This window comes from Mytilus californianus, unplaced genomic scaffold (assembly GCF_021869535.1).
Source record: "Mytilus californianus isolate M0D057914Y unplaced genomic scaffold, xbMytCali1.0.p SCAF_8, whole genome shotgun sequence".
Classification (NCBI taxonomy): Eukaryota; Metazoa; Mollusca; class Bivalvia; order Mytilida; family Mytilidae; genus Mytilus; species Mytilus californianus.
In genome coordinates, this window is record NW_026262734.1 from 11,307,229 (window position 1) to 11,324,322 (window position 17,094).

The 17,094-nt window shown below is 32.4% G+C and overlaps 2 protein-coding genes across 4 annotated transcripts in view; both read left to right on the forward strand.

Annotated features, from left to right (window-relative positions):
* Positions 1-10,839, forward strand: part of LOC127712355 (uncharacterized) — a 70,770-nt gene extending 59,931 nt beyond the window's left edge. The window contains exon 8 of the mRNA XM_052218729.1: positions 3,586-10,839. Within this exon, the coding sequence (XP_052074689.1) occupies positions 3,586-3,651 (66 nt within the window). The 3' untranslated portion in view covers positions 3,652-10,839. The remainder of the gene's footprint in view (positions 1-3,585) is intronic.
* The window catches only part of LOC127712352 (uncharacterized), a 143,248-nt gene that overhangs the window by 68,465 nt on the left and 57,689 nt on the right, over positions 1-17,094 (forward strand). The window lies entirely within an intron of this gene.

The following is a 17,094-nucleotide window of genomic DNA, read 5'->3' on the forward strand; positions in this document are numbered from 1 at the left end:
CGATTAATTTTCCAGACCTTATATCAGCCTCAAATCTAAATGGTTGCCTTTCGAATTTGTCTTATAGTTCCGATATGACATATAATTTTTTGTAGAATCGAAATAGTTTTTCTTGTCATGCTTTATGCTAAGTTTAAAATCGTTGGCATTTTGCTGTGAACATTTTACAGCTCGCTTTTGCTCTGTGTGAAGACATTAACAAAAATAATGCATACCTATTTAAAATGAGCATCAAGTATGACATGACAGAATTGTTCGTTTCATTTATACAGATGTTGTTAAATCAATACAACTCTTATATTTTGGAATAAATATTAATTCTCTGATATGTAGCATGCAGTATCGATCTGATGAGTTAAGCTTTTTTCAACTGATTCATATTTATTCTTATGTTGTACAGTTACACCACTGTCCAGGGGGATGTTTGGCACCAGCAAACATGTTTAACCCCGCCACATTTTGTATGAGCGTTCCAATTCAATGATTGTCGTTAGTTGCTGTTTATCATATTTGTTTTTTAGCTCATCGGGCCCGAAAGGCCCCATGTGAGCTTATGCCATTACTTGGCGTCCGTCGTCGTCCGTTGTCTGTCGTCGTCGTTATCTGTCGTCGTCCGTCGTCGTCGTCGTCTTGAACTATTTCAGGAATTTTCTCCTCTGAAACTACAGTGCCAAATACCTTCAAACTTTTGACTGAATGTTTCTTAGGGTATTTAGTTAATAAATTGTATCCGAAGCTTTGATCGATCGATAAACATGGCCGCCATGGCTAAAAATAGAACATATGGGTCAAATGCAAAAAAAATGTTTAATAGGTCAAGATCTATCAGCACTGAAATTTTCAGACGAACCGAACAACCAATTGTTGGGTTACTGCCACTAAATTGGTAATTTTAAGGAAATTTTGCAGTTTTTGGTTATTATCTTGAATATTATTGAAGATAAATTTAAACTGTAAACAGCAAAAATGTTCAGCAAAGTAAGATCTACAAAAGACTCATCAGTGACGTTCGAATCCAAGCAAGTCTGTTCCTTTTTCAAAAATCTTCTTTTCTGAAACTACTTGGCCAAATACTTCCAAACTTTAACTGAATGTTCCTTAGGGTATCTAGTTTGTAAATTGTGTCCGAAGTTTTCATCCATCAACAAACATGGCCGCCATGGCTAAACATAGAACATAGGGGACACAAGCAGTTTTTGGCTTATATATCAAAAACTACAGCAGTTAGAGCAAAAGTGAAAGGGAGTTAAAGTGATAAATGGGTCATTATCTATCTGTTATGAAATTTTCAGACAAGTTCAACAACCCATTGTTGGGTTACTGTTAGAAATAGTTTATTTTTATTAAATTTTACTTTTTTTGGATATTATCTTTAATATTATAATAGATAGAGAGAAAGAATGACAATAAATGTTCAGCTAAGTAAGATCTACAAATAAGTCAACATGATCAAAACAGTCAATTAACCCCTTAAGGAGTTGTTGCCCTTTATAATTTTTGTGAAGTTCTATTTACTTTTATAAAAACCTTCTCCTCTGAAACTACTTGATCAAATACTTCAAAACTTTAATTGAATGTTCCTTAGGGTATCTAGTTTATAGATTGTATTCGGGGATTTGATCCATTTAAAAACATGGTGGCAGTTTCTCAAAATAGAACAAAGGGGTCAAATGAAGTTTTCGGCTTTCATCTCAAAAACTAAAGCAGTAAGAGAAAAACTGACATAGGTGAAAGTGTTAAACAGGTTTAGATCTACCTGTCAAGTAATCTTCAGACCAATGGCAACTTATTGTTGGGTTACTGTCCAGAAATAGTTAATTTTTCGGAATTTTACATTTTTGGGTTATGTATTATTTTTAATATTATTATAGAAAAAGAGAAAGTGTAAATGACAAAATTGTTCAGCAAAGTAAGATCTACAAATAAATCAAATGCCTGAAACTGAAATTACAGCTGAGCGATATCAGGCTCTCGTGAGCTTCTTGTCGTTTAGTGCTTTGTAAATAAAACAGCCCGTTAGTTTTCTCGTTTGAATTGTTTTACATTTGTCATCCGTGTCCTTTCATAGATGATATGCGGTATTGGTTTTGCTCATTGTTGAATAGCGTACGGTGACCTATAGTTGTTAACTTTTACGTCATTTGGTCTCTTGTGGAGAGTTTTCTTTTTTTTTCTTTTTTTTTTTTTTATTCTATATAATTTTATTTGAAATGTACATTTGTTAGAGATACAACTTATGACAATCATTTCGCATCTTCTTATTTACATATAGATAAATGCTTTGATGCTTTGTTAGTTTATCTTTATAGTTTGTTTTAGGTATTTTGGAGCCCGTTCATATATTCCTGTGCTGCTTTTAAGCATACTTATAATAATGTCGTTGCTGTATAAAATCTTCTATGAAATTCAGTAACCAATATAAAGTGAAAGCCGACACCATTGTCTATCATCATGTTGAAAATTTTCGACTAGCTTTTAGTATTCTTTATTATTAAATTTTTTTTTTCACTTTGTGTTTATGTGACCATTCATGTCGTTTTGCTGTGTTGGTTTTTATTATATTCTTTCGTGTACCTTTTGTTGTTTTACTGGCATGTCATAATTGTGTTAAATGTTTCATAACAAATGATTTCTTTGAATGAGGGTTTCTGCTTACAAAACAGCTATGAAACAAAGAGTAAACCCTTGAAAATATACCGGTCACCATCACGAGTTGTTTGACCGTTATGCAATATGTTCCACAGATGACGACGGATATGTTCAAAATCACTAAACACAATCCCGTCATGTTTGTCCAGAATGTGACCTACCAAATTAGATTTTACACCAGGTTTGCACTTACATGAGTAACAAGACGGATGCCACATATAGAGCAGGATTTACTCACCCTTCCGAACTACATAAGATCAGCCACGTTATTCGGTGAAGTCCGTGATGATCAAATTTACTTACTTTACATGCTTAATTTACTATGTTGTGTATTGTAGACTGTTGTTTTTCTTCTGGTCGGTTTTTCCTTTTTTGCAACAACATTGTCAGTTTGTTTTCGACTTAAATTAGAGCAGCGCACTTAAAAAAGTATTGTCCATACCATGTGGCCCTTAATTATAGAATAAGACTGTGATAATCTATTCATTATTTTAAAAGGTTCCACATCTTTTGTTCTAATTCTTTTCACGGGAAAATATTTTATATTTTAGATTTGAACAATAGATACTCATAATTACAAGATACATATCGTTATGCTCTATCCTGTGTGTTATTTGCATTTGCATGTTCTTTGTATTTGTTAATATACCAAGAAATGGGTAAAAATTATAAATTATAAATTATAAATGTATGACAAATATAGATTCTACTTATGATCAATACTCTTTAAATAATTTAACAGTTGCTCAGTTTTTGACATACTTTCCTAATATGAAAACTTAACTTGTTAAAATATTTGCACTGATCATAATAACACAGGGCGATTTATAAGCAGATAGTTTTTTATGGCAGCAATTTCCCTGAAACTTCTTAATGTGGATTCATCTAAATAAACTTATGGATTATTTCAGTATTATGTTTTTGCTTGTTTTTCAGTTGAAGCAAGAAAGTGGTTACAACATGGAATGCGTGGGATTTGAGAAAAAAAGTGTACTCATTTGAATTCATTCACTAACATTTACTATTTGTTTATTAATTACAGCTATCAATCACATCTGTATGAGGCATTTCTGTTTAAATTGATTTGTTTTGTAGTTAATTTAAAATGTTCGAATTTTATTCCGTACAAATATTGTTTGCACCTTTTATATCATGACTCTTCCGAAATACACTTCTTATATGATTTTTGTACTGGAAAACACGTTTTACGCTGGTGTCTTTGTAATATGACAGGCTCACATCGTCTCGAGTATAATTTTTTTTAATAAAATAAACAGAAACAATCAAAGATATGACATTAAAACGCACAATAGTTCCAAAACTTCCCTTTTGTTCAATACAATATACATCTTTATGATGAATTCCCCAGTTACCGTTTCTTAAAAGGAAATGCAAATCTTTTATTTGTCTAAGAATTCACTCCTTCTCTGTTGTTTATACAGTTAAGCACCACTCAGGATGAGAATTTCAAGTCATTTCCGTTATTTTCAGTTTTTACAAGTGGTTTACACAAAATACCAAAGCTGTCATCACAAAGATTTACAAAATGTAATAATCTTGGCATCGTGAAAATGTACAAGTGTTATAGAAAATCTATATGCATTAAAACCAATTCATCGACTCATTTTCAGAAAAAAAATAAATGATACGTTGGACTTACGGACAAATTGTTGTTTTAAGCATTGTAACACCATATCTATGCCTGAGAGTAAATTTTTTGTTATGACAAAGTTCTGGTTTTGACATTTCGTAATACGTGCGCAGAGGATACATATGCTTCATATCGAAAACATGTAATATATGTATACCTTTCAACTATTAAAATGCTATTTTTCGGTATTTCATGGACGTTATAAAGAATCATTAGCTTTAAGGCAAAAAAGGTTGACTCATAATAACCTTCCGATCATCGATCTTAGGTTATTTCATAATCAAAAATAATGGATCCCCATATTGTCATAATATATATTGATAGTTTGATGTATAACTATTTGTCTTACCTCCTATACATTTTTTAGGAATATGATTGTTTGAAAGCGACCTCGTGGAGATCGTGTATATTTAATATGGGGTAATTAGGCGTTTTTTTATTTTAATACACGGTTATGTCCCTTTATAAAAAAGCGGCGTTGAAGAAAAATCTGAAACGTTTCGCCGGGACAACAGATGAAGAAATTGATGATGAACGATTGAAATAAATGCAGAAAACACATTAAAAACTAATAAGTTGTTATTGTTTCACTTGTTTTATATAGACAAATTGAAGTAGGTTCTTTATATTAAAGACTTGAACACTTTGATAGGCCACTAGTCTAAATGCCACATGTTAAGATAGTCGGTAAGATAATTTTTTTACACAGTGTGCTAGTGATCTAATACGATATATATGGTCTCACTCCATATGGAATTTACTGACCCCATACATATCGTATAAGGCCATTAGCACACTATGTAACTAATACTATAAATGTATATATATTTTCTAATTTCATATCTCATTTTTTTGTATTCTTGACTTTCATTTTTGTTTATGTGCTTTGTTTATAGAGTGTCTATATGCAATTCTGTTTTTCTATGTGAACATAGTTGTTTGTTTTATAGTGATTAAGATTGTAGCAAGTAAGATTTTTTAGAAACCATACTTGTTACGAGTGTTAATATATTTTTTTTTTTCATATTTGTCAACAGAATTGCATTAAAAGCTTTTATACTTATATTTAAAAAATATTTATTTTTGCTGCATATTGACAATGCAAATGAAATATATCATTCCATGCATCGATTTTAAGTATGAAACAATTTCAAGTAGTCTTCATATTTTTCAAACTATTTTACGAGCATGCTAGTCTATCAACTTAGATAAGAATTTTAAATATATATTTTTTTTCTGTGAAGATAACACTTCATAAATATTGAATGTGCATGTAAAACAATAAAGGAAATCCTTTTTACAAAAGCTGAAATCCGTTGAAGGATTTGACCCTTTTTAACACTTAGGTTATTTCCCTTTTTTGCCGTCTTCACTGTGTATTTGCATTCATAGTGTATATAAGAATAAGGTCCATTTGCATTTGCGTTGTGAGTTACATTCTTTTCTGCATTTCAATCAATGCTTATAAATGTTGGTCTGCTTGACTGTCAACGATGAGCTAGTTCCAGTACCGTATGATTGGGAATGACATATCTATTTGGAAATTCATTCCTGGTTATAAGTCATTTCAAATTCGGACGTTGATTCCTAAATTTACATTTGTTTTGAACTAACATGACGGTCTCCTGAGTGTTTGAGAGCGGGAGGGCGTATCCTGTATGTAAAATATTGACAATTCAACACTCATTCCTGTACCTTGTCAATAGCTAATGTTGTCTATGAGCATCGTTTTAAGGACACTTTTAAACGTGGCCGTATTCTTGTTTATGTATTTTTATGAATATATATATCATGACGTTAAAATAATTTGTATTCCATATTCTTATCATGAAAATTATATAAAGTACAAATATGTCGATCAAATCAAAATGTGAATTTGCTGAAAAAAATCAATAAAACGAATCGTCCTCTTGCAATAACTGATCAATTATGTGATATACGTTGACTGCAGGGAATGCTTAAACTTCTGTGTGGTAAGCTTAGTGTTGCTACACCTTTAGTGTTTTGTATTCATGGTTTTTGACTGCCTTTTTGTTGTTTTTCTTTTTGACAATAGTGTTGACTGGTTTTATTTGATTTATAATTTGTATTGTCTCTTGGTACATTCTACATCTTTTACACATCAATCATCAAAACAAAAAAATAATAACGTTTTGCTTTTTTAATTTTTCGTCCCAAACATATATGCAATTGGCTTCTAGTTTGTAGATTTTAAGTGAGGATCTATATTTTTAAGGTTATTGCTAAACAACTCACGAGACCTGCGAACTGTTGTATCATATATCTATGTAGTCTTTATAATTATAACGTTAAGGCAACAATAGTTTACCTATTATCAAATCACTTAAATCGATAAAAAAAGGTAACAAACAATACCTGGGGGAATCTTTCTAAGGCTTTATACATCGATGTACTAAGAAATATAACAATAAATTTTGTAACTTCATTTTATTGAAACGAGCGTGATGTAAATTTTATACGACAACTATGTTCTGTTCTCTAGTATTTTAAACTTACAACCATTAATGAGTACTTTTTCAGTTGTAAAATCTTTAAAGGTATTTCGTTAGCTGTGTTTTTGTAGGTCTCTTGAAATTTCTCTGCTTAAATAAATCATTGTTTGTTTTGGAGTCACAATATTTCATTTGTTAGCAACCGTTTCCACTGGTCGCATATAGTATTCTTATACATACATAAATTGTACTTTATTATTAAAATTCATAAAGCCCCGACAAAGCAGCTATGTATTCAACAATACTCGAAAAATAATTTGACGATGTATATTCCTTTTTAATAATCCATAATTTTGGAAAGTCTTTACACATAATCAGAATGTGTCCATCGTAACTTATAATCGATCTCTGTGCTCCCTTTGCCTCACTATTTTGATTTCAGTCATACTTTCAGAAATACATTTTGGTCGATCGACAGAAGAATCATCTAATTTTGATACACTATCTGTTTTTTTGTATGTGAAACGCAACGATATCAGCGTCCAAGGATTATTACCACATATATGGGCCTTTACTTAAATATATATTCCTTATTTTTCGAAATATGGAGTAATCATACATGGTTGGGATTTAATGGACCAAAGTGATCATGCCACAGTTTAAGCTTTTTCTGTATTTCTAGATCTTTGAAGATCACTATTGTATTTGTTTCTGAACTGGCTCTCTGAGCCTTCTGTACCTCACTATCATAAAAATAATATTTATTTGGACTGCTATTATATTTTACATTTACAGACTACTTGCCCAACTTCAGGACTTTAGTTCCTATTGTGTGTGTTTGCTGTTATTCATTATATACATGTAGTATGCCCGTGCTACAAAGTTGTTGGGTGAATACAGTGAAACCAATGTTTTTTCACTACTTATCATTCCGAAATTTTATCGTAATACCTCCAGCTATTGGTCTGACTTTTTTAATGCATTTTGTTAAATGCAGATTTTCCAATCTAGTCTGTGTATTCTCTGGGTGATTCACGTTTAGAGAAAATTTCATTAACGATGCACTTGTCTAGATTATTTGTATAATCTTTGTAGATCTGGGCCCGAATTATGATTCATAGATGATGTTAACACATCGAATTTGTATACAGCTCTTGTTGACAAACTATTTTACAACCCGCGACTTTGGATATTTCAATCGATTGTACATGTCCAGATTCTGCTTTTAATGCTACGAGACCTTTAGCTATTTTTAGTACCTTAGTGCTTAACGATGAAATAATTTTTGCGCCTGTCCCAAGTCAGGAGCCTCTGGCCTTTGTTAGTCTTGTATGTTTTTTTTTTAATTTTTAGTTTAGTGTGACGTCCATTTTCACTGAACTAGTATACATTTTTATTTAGTGGCCAGCTGAAGCCCGCCTCTGGTTGCGGGATTTTCTCGATGTGTTGAAGACCCATTGATGGCCTTCGTTTGTTTTCTTCTCTTTGGTTGGGTTGTTCATTCTTCATTTCCATTTTCAATTTTATTGATTGATTGATTAATTGATTGATTAATTGATTGATTGATTGGTTGATTAATTGGTTGTTTGTTTGACTGATTGATTGATTGTTTGATTTGTTGATTGGTTGGTTGATTGATTGGTTGATTGATTGATTGATTGATTGATTGATTGATTGATTGATTGATTGATTGATTGATTGATTGATTGATTGATTGATTGATTGATTGATTTTAAAGGGATTTGCTCATGTTGCTCCAAACAAAAGTCGTGACCATTTGATAATCCTTTGTTTGTTGTTGTTATTATAATTATTATTTATATTGTCGTCTTAATTTCACCAATGAAACTTTACATTAATTTTTGCCTTCGTATTAAATTAATTTGTTTACTTCTTGAAACTCTACAATGACCGTCTGATTACAATTAGGCCCTCAAGAATGTGAAATATGAAAACTTATTTGGCCTTCAATACCTCAACCTTTTTTTTATGTGGGTATCTACTTTGTTCAGTAAGATTTCGAATTTGACATTTATTTTGTAAACTACCATAGATTTCCGGTAATTGTTCTGCATAAAACCCCATGGAAAAGCACATTAACATAATTTGCTAATCGTTTATTTGAACCCAATAATTTGGCAAGGTGTTGCAACCTGTAATATGAAGACGTGAATGAAAATGCGGAGTTTGTGAGACCAGGCTCAAGCAAGCAGCCACTCGTTAGCAGCTACTTCGCTAGCAGCCAGTTTTCAGATATTTATATAAACCCAAATGTTGCATAAGATTCAAACGCACTTCAAATGTTATTATTAATATATAACCACTATATTATCAGTCTTTTAAATATAATTAACCAGTCAAAGACATTATTCAATGAATTTTAAAATTTCATTTCTTGTTCATTAATTATATAACATTCTACTTCTGAACCAGTGGATTTCGCTTACTTATGATTGGACGAAGGGTTTATTTTTTGTACTCAAAGTATGGTGGGCAAGGAAATTATTTATTAGCTTTAAAAAAATAATCCGTGCTATACCAAAACTTGGAATTTTGATCAAGTAGGCGCTAGATCTCTAGCTTACGTTTGCACCTAGTGCGGACAAAAGTTTTGCCATAGAATTTTTATTTACTAACTTTTCGGTAAGGGTTGGGTAGGGTATCCGACCTCAACTTTGGACCTGTTTTAGAAAAAAAACTAAGTCGAACAACACCATGGATTTTTTCTACTGTAGACCTCAGCTACCAAGCTTCCCTTTGTACCTAGTGCTGACAAAAGTATTGCCGTAGAATTTTTTTTTATCAAGGTTACGGTAAGGGTGGGGTTGGGTGTCCGCGGACCCCAACTTTGGACCTACTTTAAAAAAAAACTAAGCCGAACAACACCCTAGATTTTTTCTCCAGTAGACCTCAGCTACCCAGCTTCACTTTGCACCTAGTGCGGACAAAAGTATTGCCATAGAACTGTTTTATTAACTTTTTGGTAACGGTTGGGTAGGGAATCCGACCTCAACTTTGGACCTACTTTAGAAAAAAAAACTAAGCCGAACAACACCCTGGATTTTTTCTACTGTAGACCGCAGCTACCCATCTTCCCTTTGTACCTAGTGCGGACAAAAGTATTGCCTTAGAAATTTTTGTATTAACATTTCGGTAATGGTGTGGTAGGGTGGGTAGCTGAGGTCTACTTGAGAAAAAATCCAGGGTGATGTTCGGCTTAGTCTTTAGTTATAATGTAATAACCTGGCAAATTATGAAAGCTCACGTCTTAATTGATAGGCATAGAAATGAAAAGAAATGTATGATAACCAATAACAATCTACCAGAGACAAAATAACGTTTGTTTAGGCAACTAGTATGATGGTCTGGATGTGGGGTTCTTCATTTCTGTATTCTTTTATATTTTATGCCATTTTTCTCTATTCTTTAATGTTTTTAGGCCATTTTTCTCTATTCTTTATTTCTTTATACTTTTTGCCAATTATACTCTTTATATTTTAACACCTCATTATTCTATTTTTTTGTATTTCTTGGTCCATTGTCTCTATTATTCATATTTTTTACCCACTATTCTCTATTCCGTAAACCCCCATCCACACCCTCTAGTTAAGGTCACCATATAGCTTTCACAAATAAGCAAAACTCATACCTAATAGGCTCCGAATGGCAAAATGATTGAATGCTAATCCCGGATTGAATTGTGAAATTTGTTTTTCAATATACTGGCAAATGGACCTTGGTCATCAATCCTAATCATCTTAGATCAACCTTTCTAAACTTAAAAGTAAAGATCACGCATCCTTATTGTTCAGATTGATAAAGTCTGTTGCATCCGTCGACATTATCTCCGATTAAATAATAATTGACCTGATAACCGCTGTGCATGTATACTTTAACGACAGGTCTAGTTTTCTTATCAGTTTTAAAAAGAAATAACCTACCTTGTTAATGTGATGTTGTAATCAATCTATCTATTTGTACCATCTTTATATAATATTATATTGTACAATTTAAATTTGTGAATCGTTTAATATTTAAATATAATAATTTATTTTTTATTAAAGATATAAACAAGGTAATTTGAAAGGCTTTGGTTCATTTATCACCGTAGTTCAATTCATAAGTCAGACGGTCTGTTTTGTCTACATTATTTTGAAAGAACACCGGGGTGTTTACATTGGCATTATTTACTAAACATTGTACATTATAAAACGAGAAATAATTAAAATTAAATACAAAATTCTTGTTTAGTGAAATCAAAAACGAAAACCGGAAACACTTTTGATTTTCATTTTGGTTTTAGAGAAATCAAAAACAAAAAATGAAAACACTTTCGTTTTCCGTTTTGGTTTTAGAGAAATCAAAAACGAAAAATTAAAACACTTTTGTTTATCGTTTTGGTTTTTGAGAAATCAAAAACGAAAAATGAAAACACTCTCGTTTTTTGTTTTTTGTTTTTGATATTTCAAAATGAAAAACGAATGGACGCAAATATACACGGACAGAGGGGTCTAAATACAGCACAAACAACATTTTCCATAAGACCAAAAAAGTGAAAAAATATATTTTAACAAAACGCATTTGACTAACAGGTAGAACAATAGGTATTTAGACCCCTCTACCAAGAAATTTGTTTTACATGCACGCGTATAAAAATTGCGGTTTTTATCCAACGCAAACATAGGTTTGAACGTTTCAATTTAGACTTACAAGTCTAAATTGAAAACGACGTTTTTATCCAACGCAATCATAGGTTTGAACGTCGTTTTCAATTAAGACTTGTATATAAGTCTAAATTGAAAATGACGTTCAAACCTATGATTGCGTTGGATAAAAACAGCAAATTTTATGAACGTCGATATAAGTCTAAATTGAAAACGTCGTTCAAACCTATGATTGCGTTGGATAAAAACCGCAATTTTTATACGTGTGCATGCAAAAAAAAATTCTTGGTAGAGGGGTCTAAATACTGCACAAACAACATTTTCCAAAGGACCAAAAAAGTGAAAAGGTATATTTTAACAAAACGCATTTGACTAACAGGTCGAACAACTGATGTTCTTAAACCCTGCGGACTGCCATTGGCGATTGCCAAATAAACGGGATCACAAGATGTAACAAAATAGATCTTTAGAAATTATTAATTTCATACCAAACAAAAAACAATAAACTTGCGGAAAAGATGGTATACCGCAAACAAAAGGTGCAAAAATTAGTACACCATATCCGGATTTCGACAATTAATGTCTCTTCAGTGATGTTAGGGATCGAAACAGTATTTGGAAGGCCATAACATTTTTCCTCAATTTAGGATAGACTCTTGAATTTTAAAGAGTCGAAATAGGATGAACGGATCATATAAACCCGAAGGAAAATATAATACAAGCCCAAACGAAAAAATATAAACAAGTCTAAATTGAAAACGACGTTCAAACCTATGATTGCGTTGGATATATATATAATATATTTAAAAACAATGGTAGACATCAATTATTGTGCAAACTGGTTTAAATGCCAATCAGTTAATTACATAATATTTATAACGAGTTTGAAAAAAATCGTGTTTTAGTCCAATATACATGTTTTCACGTAGCATTACAGCTGTTTGTCACCATAGACTATTCCCTCGAATAAACAAAGATCATAAAAGGTATTTTCTTAGAATAAAATACATTTACATTATTTTTTCTAGTATTTTTAATGACTCTACCGTTCAAAACATTATACCTCCATATTTTGATAATTAAGAACCACCTATAATTTCTTATACGTATACAAAAATCCAGTACAAGTTTAATTTTTAATTATGCGTCAGTTACATAAGACGTCAGTATAGAAATTAATACTCCTATGAGTAATAAACATTCGGAAAAAAGAGATAAAATTTTGTTTTCCGTCGAAAATAAATTGGAAAGTGTGTCGTCAGGTCATTAAAGATTCTTTTTCATCCTATTGTAAAAATTGGTGTAAACAAGAGAAATCTAACAAAAAGTCACTTGATTCATATTTCAATATTAAAATGTCTAAATATTGTAGATATCCACATATCACATTTTGAAAATAATTAAGAAATAAACAAAAGTAAGTAATACTTCCAATTTTAGGACTAAAAACAAAATTTAAGTAATCGCAAAGCATTTTGTGTTCGTACCTGCCGACAAAGCAGCCAACGATGTGGTGGTGGTATGACGTAAATACGTCACGGAAGTCCTTAAGAATGAAATTACTCATTCAAATATATTCAAGACCGTACACTCCATACATTGATAGTCAAATAGTAAATAACCATGTCACTACCACCGCATAGCTAGAGGACTCCTCTGAAATTTGAAAGTCCCTACTACGTATTGACATCCTAAACTACACACACACAAAAAATCGTTCATATTTTGTTTCCTCTCGGGTTCTAGTAAATGTTCTACTTCTAATCTTTGTTGGCTGTTAATTTGTCCCCTTACTTATATTACAAAACTTGTTATTATTTTTTGTAATAAAGCATATAAAAGTAATGCAATTAACTTTTTTTTGGAGTGTCATAAACTATTTGGATGTTTTGGATAAATTACGTGCTTTTGACGGTCCGTTTAATTCGGTTAACAGTTATGATATTTTCGACTCTATACACTATATTACCATATGGTCGCAGATTTAATTGCTTCAAATCATACACAGGTTCTTCTGTAATGAAAACGGGAAATATGTTACTCCGTGTTAATAAGCTTTCGAATGAGGTATAAGGTATATCTATAATTAGGGGCTAAAGGGTCGCAGCAGTCCATTCCATTATTCAAAATATCCATTTCATTATTCAAAATTGGCTATTTCTTAATTTTCACGCGTATTTTGGCATTTAGGTCCTCCGTAACCCCTCTAATGGTCATTGCGGCACATATCGTTTATACTCAGCTTATTCCTCTATCAATAAGCTTTAATTTGGTGTTTAAATTTTTCCTTGATTATGGACTGACGGGTTGCAGCAGTCCATTCCATTATTCAAAATAAGCTATTTCTTAATGTTCACGCGTATTTCGATATTTAGGTCCTTCGTTACTCCTCTAATATGCGTTACGAACATATTGACTATATACCTTTTTTTTCTCTCTTAATAAGCTTTCGAATGAGGTATAAGGTATATCTATAATTAGGGGCTAAAGGGTCGCAGCAGTCCATTCCATTATTCAAAATATCAATTTAATTATTCAAAATTGGCTATTTCTTAGTTTTCACGCGTATTTTGGCATTTAGGTCCTCCGCAAACCCTCTAATGGTCATTGCGGCACATATCGTTTATACTCAGCTTATTCCTCTATCAATAAGCTTTAATTTGGTGTATAAATTTTTTCCTTGATTATGGACTGACGGGTTGCAGCAGTTCATTCCATTATTCAAAATAAGCTATTTCTTAATGTTCAAGCGTATTTCGATATTTAGGTCCTTCGCTACTCCTCTAATATGCGTTGCGGAACATATTGACTATATACCTTTTGTTTCTCTCTTAATAAGCTTTCGAATGAGGTATAAGGTATATCTATAATTAGGGGCTAAAGGGTCGCAGCAGTCCATTCCATTATTCAAAATATCCATTTCATTATTCAAAATTGGCTATTTCTTAAATTTCACGCGTATTTTGGCATTTAGGTCCTCCGTAACCCCTCTAATGGTCATTGCGGCACATATCGTTTATACTCAGCTTATTCCCCTATCAATAAGCTTTAATTTGGTGTATAAATTTTTCCTTGATTATGGACTGACGGGTTGCAGCAGTCCATTCCATTATTCAAAATAAGCTATTTCTTAATGTTCACGCGTATTTCGATATTTAGGTCCTTCGTTACTCCTCTTATATGCGTTGCGGAACATATTGACTATATACCTTTTGTTTCTCTCTTAATAAGCTTTCGAATGAGGTATAAAGTATATCTATAATTAGGGGCTAAAGGGTCGCAGCAGTCCATTCCATTATTCAAAATATCCATTTAATTATTCAAAATTGGCTATTTCTTAGTTTTCACGCGTATTTTGGCATTTAGATCCTCCGCAAACCCTCTAATGGTCATTGCGGCACATATCGTTTATACTCAGCTTATTCCTCTATCAATAAGCTTTAATTTGGTGTATAATTTTTTTCCTTGATTATGGACTGACGGGTTGCAGCAGTCCATTCCATTATTCAAAATAAGCTATTTCTTAATGTTCACGCGTATTTCGATATTTAGGTCCTTCGTTACTCCTCTAATATGCGTTGCGGAACATATTGACTATATACCTTTTGTTTCTCTCTTAATAAGCTTTCGAATGAGGTATAAGGTATATCTATAATTAGGGGCTAAAGGGTCGGAGCAGTCCATTCCATTATTCAAAATATCCATTTCATTATTCAAAATTGGCTATTTCTTAATTTTCACGCGTATTTTGGCATTTAGGTCCTCCGTAACCCCTCTAATGGTCATTGCGGCACATATCGTTTATACTCAGCTTATTCCCCTATCAATAAGCTTTAATTTGGTGTATAAATTTTTCCTTGATTATGGACTGACGGGTTGCAGCAGTCCATTCCATTATTCAAAATAAGCTATTTCTTAATGTTCACGCGTATTTCGATATTTAGGTCCTTCGTTACTCCTCTAATATGCGTTGCGGAACATATTGACTATATACCTTTTGTTTCTCTCTTAATAAGCTTTCGAATGAGGTATAAGGTATATCTATAATTAGGGGCTAAAGGGTCGCAGCAGTCCATTCCATTATTCAAAATATCCATTTCATTATTCAAAATTGGCTATTTCTTAATTTTCACGCGTATTTTGGCATTTAGGTCCTCCGTAACCCCTCTAATGGTCATTGCGGCACATATCGTTTATACTCAGCTTATTCCTCTATCAATAAGCTTTAATTTGGTGTTTAAATTTTTCCTTGATTATGGACTGACGGGTTGCAGCAGTCCATTCCATTATTCAAAATAAGCTATTTCTTAATGTTCACGCGTATTTCGATATTTAGGTCCTTCGTTACTCCTCTAATATGCGTTACGAACATATTGACTATATACCTTTTTTTTCTCTCTTAATAAGCTTTCGAATGAGGTATAAGGTATATCTATAATTAGGGGCTAAAGGGTCGCAGCAGTCCATTCCATTATTCAAAATATCCATTTCATTATTCAAAATTGGCTATTTCTTAATTTTCACGCGTATTTTGGCATTTAGGTCCTCCGTAACCCCTCTAATGGTCATTGCGGCACATATCGTTTATACTCAGCTTATTCCCCTATCAATAAGCTTTAATTTGGTGTATAAATTTTTCCTTGATTATGGACTGACGGGTTGCAGCAGTCCATTCCATTATTCAAAATAAGCTATTTCTTAATGTTCACGCGTATTTCGATATTTAGGTCCTTCGTTACTCCTCTAATATGCGTTGCGGAACATATTGACTATATACCTTTTGTTTCTCGCTTAATAAGTTTTCGAATGAGGTATAAAGTATATCTATAATTAGGGGCTAAAGGGTCGCAGCAGTCCATTCCATTATTCAAAATATCCATTTAATTATTCAAAATTGGCTATTTCTTAGTTTTCACGCGTATTTTGGCATTTAGGTCCTCCGCTAACCCTCTAATGGTCATTGCGGCACATATCGTTTATACTCAGCTTATTCCTCTATCAATAAGCTTTAATTTGGTGTATAAATTTTTTCCTTGATTATGGACTGACGGGTTGCAGCAGTTCATTCCATTATTCAAAATAAGCTATTTCTTAATGTTCACGCGTATTTCGATATTTAGGTCCTTCGTTACTCCTCTAATATGCGTTGCGGAACATATTGACTATATACCTTTTGTTTCTCTCTTAATAAGCTTTCGAATGAGGTATAAGGTATATCTATAATTAGGGGCTAAAGGGTCGCAGCAGTCCATTCCATTATTCAAAATATCCATTTCATTATTCAAAATTGGCTATTTCTTAATTTTCACGCGTATTTTGGCATTTAGGTCCTCCGTAACCCCTCTAATGGTCATTGCGGCACATATCGTTTATACTCAGCTTATTCCTCTATCAATAAGCTTTAATTTGGTGTTTAAATTTTTCCTTGATTATGGACTGACGGGTTGCAGCAGTCCATTCCATTATTCAAAATAAGCTATTTCTTAATGTTCACGCGTATTTCGATATTTAGGTCCTTCGTTACTCCTCTAATATGCGTTACGAACATATTGACTATATACCTTTTGTTTCTCTCTTAATAAGCTTTCGAATGAGGTATAAGGTATATCTATAATTAGGGGCTAAAGGGTCGCAGCAGTCCATTCCATTATTCAAAATATCCATTTCATTATTCAAA